Source organism: Montipora foliosa, unplaced genomic scaffold, assembly GCF_036669935.1.
Source record: "Montipora foliosa isolate CH-2021 unplaced genomic scaffold, ASM3666993v2 scaffold_332, whole genome shotgun sequence".
Lineage (NCBI taxonomy): Eukaryota > Metazoa > Cnidaria > Anthozoa > Scleractinia > Acroporidae > Montipora > Montipora foliosa.
In genome coordinates, this window is record NW_027179633.1 from 32,501 (window position 1) to 34,690 (window position 2,190).

A 2,190-nucleotide genomic window follows, 5' to 3' on the forward strand; every position below is an offset into this window, starting at 1 on the left:
TATCATTAACCATATATTGAGCTAAAAGTTTGCTGAATTTCAATTTAATTTTCCACTCGCTTTTTGTTTCTCGTCAATTTTCACAGGAATATGTTTTCAACAAGACATTTGCAAACACTGGACTCAGAGTCCTCTTCAATGGACCTCTTCGAATCCATAATTGCCATGGTTGCTGCAAACGATGGTATCTCACTTTCAACGGCGCAGAGTGCTCCAGTCCAGCAGCCATTGATGGAGTCGTGTACATGCTACACGGGAATGGAGGCAAGAAGGATTTGCACCGTGTGCGGTAAATAGAGGGAGTCTGTGAAAAAGTCCACCAGGGCATTGTGCGAGTGGGATTCTGGGTCGGTAATTGCGCTGGTCATGGAAACGCCGATGCGTACACTGGCTGGAATTCAGTGTCCAGGATTTATCTGGAAGAATTACCTCCACCACAGGCGTAAAATGGGCCATTTTGGTTTTCTTGCTTAGTTAAAGGGGAAAAGTAATGGCTGGCTGAAGATTCGAGAAATCTCCAAAATCGTAGTATTATTTAGCAGAAATATGCACCAGGCAAGGAAAGTTATAAACGCTTAAAGCGCGGTGTAGTTCGCAAAGCTGATTTCCTCTGACGGTGGCATTGTAAAACAAATCATGTTTACATTAAAGGAGGTAACGATAAAGGCATCACAATTGAATCGAGTAGTAGCTCATGTCACGGGGCCATTAATTAACTTCCATCTCTCTCCTTGGAATTGTCTCTCTCTCTGACAGCTTTCCCTGCGAATATTATGCCCCTTAGCCAATCAACGGACAAGGACTCCATTTACGTCACACAAATGAAACATGGGGGAAAATGAATCTAAAAACAACTAGCTCTGCGACAAATCATCACTCAAGTGCGGAAGGGGGTGGGGGAGACAACATGTCCAACGGTGGCTTAGTTGGTTGAGCACCGGCACTGGGCTGCCATGGGAGCTCGTGCGTGAGTTCAACTCACGCCACACCAACACTCAGGGTCTTTAAATAACTGAGGAGAAAGTTCTTCCTTTGTAATTACATCCACAAATGGTTAGACTTTCAAGTCTTCTCGGACGAGGACGATAAACCGTAGGCCCCGTCTCTCAACCCTTCAATGTTCATCATCCTGTGGGACGTAAAAGAACTCACACACTGTTCGCAAAGAGTAGACCCTGTAGTTCCCGGTGTTGTGGTCTGTCTTTCGTGGTGTATCATGCTTGGAAGGGTAAATGGTCGGAGATACTAGCTACATCAAGCTACTCTAAAATCCGACGGTAATAAACATATGTACTATGAACTATGAAAACTCCTAGAGGCCTGATAAGAGGGTTGCTTCCGTGAGGGGTTGGGGAGTTGGGAGAGTTCGATGATCCCATATTTTATTGAAGTCTCCTTGTGCTCCCCCGTTCAAGAATCTTTTCTCGTTTCCATCCAAAGTGCTTCGTGCAGATAATACACTTGTGCTATCCAGACCATTTAGATAATGCTTTCCTCTTCATTTACCCGAAATCGATAAATTTTGGTTTTGCTACTTTTTCCCGGACTGCATGGTGACACGTATTACGTTGTTATTTCATGGTCCGACAAAGATGAACGCGTGCGGCTTCTTTCATATCTTAACCCAAACATATTGAAAAGTAGTTTTGCAACTAAGAACGTCAGGAAAACAAGTTTTTCACTTCCCTAATCACATGCAGTATTTGAAGTTCCCTTAACTTAGTTTCTAGCTTGCGTACCAGGCGATTCTGTTGTTGCGGAACGCAAGAGAATTCGAGCGGCAAAGCAGCGAGAATTCTTTCTCGCGCTCCAGAACGAACCGGCAGCTACGCAGCTTACTTAGTTTTCTACATTAAGAGCATGTCTATTTGAAGTTTTCTTTAGGTGGTATTGACCCACTTTCTCGTCTCGTGTGGCTTTTTTCCAAGTCATAGATTATATAAACAAGGTTGTTGATGTTAAGCTACCGTGTCAAGACAAGCCCGCCTGAGAACAAAAACCTGAAGGGTGGATTAGGGTACTTGCCAGGAACTCATCAAATTGAGCTTCTATCTCCACTAATTCCTTGCGTCAACCCTTTTCCGAGTAAATTTATTTTCAAAAACACGTTTTTCCCGTGAAAGTATCATACTCCCCCTGACGCTGAGATAGCTCTGTTTTGATTGACTTTTAAAACAGTGGGCGTACTGA

General features: G+C 43.7%; 1 protein-coding gene across 1 annotated transcript in view; it reads left to right on the forward strand.

Moving 5' to 3' along the window:
- LOC137987295 (collagen triple helix repeat-containing protein 1-like) overlaps positions 1-374 on the forward strand; it is a 949-nt gene extending 575 nt beyond the window's left edge. Inside the window, exon 2 of the mRNA XM_068833698.1 lies at positions 87-374. Within this exon, the coding sequence (XP_068689799.1) occupies positions 87-293 (207 nt within the window). The 3' untranslated portion in view covers positions 294-374. The remainder of the gene's footprint in view (positions 1-86) is intronic.
- The last annotated feature ends 1,816 nt before the right edge of the window (positions 375-2,190 follow it).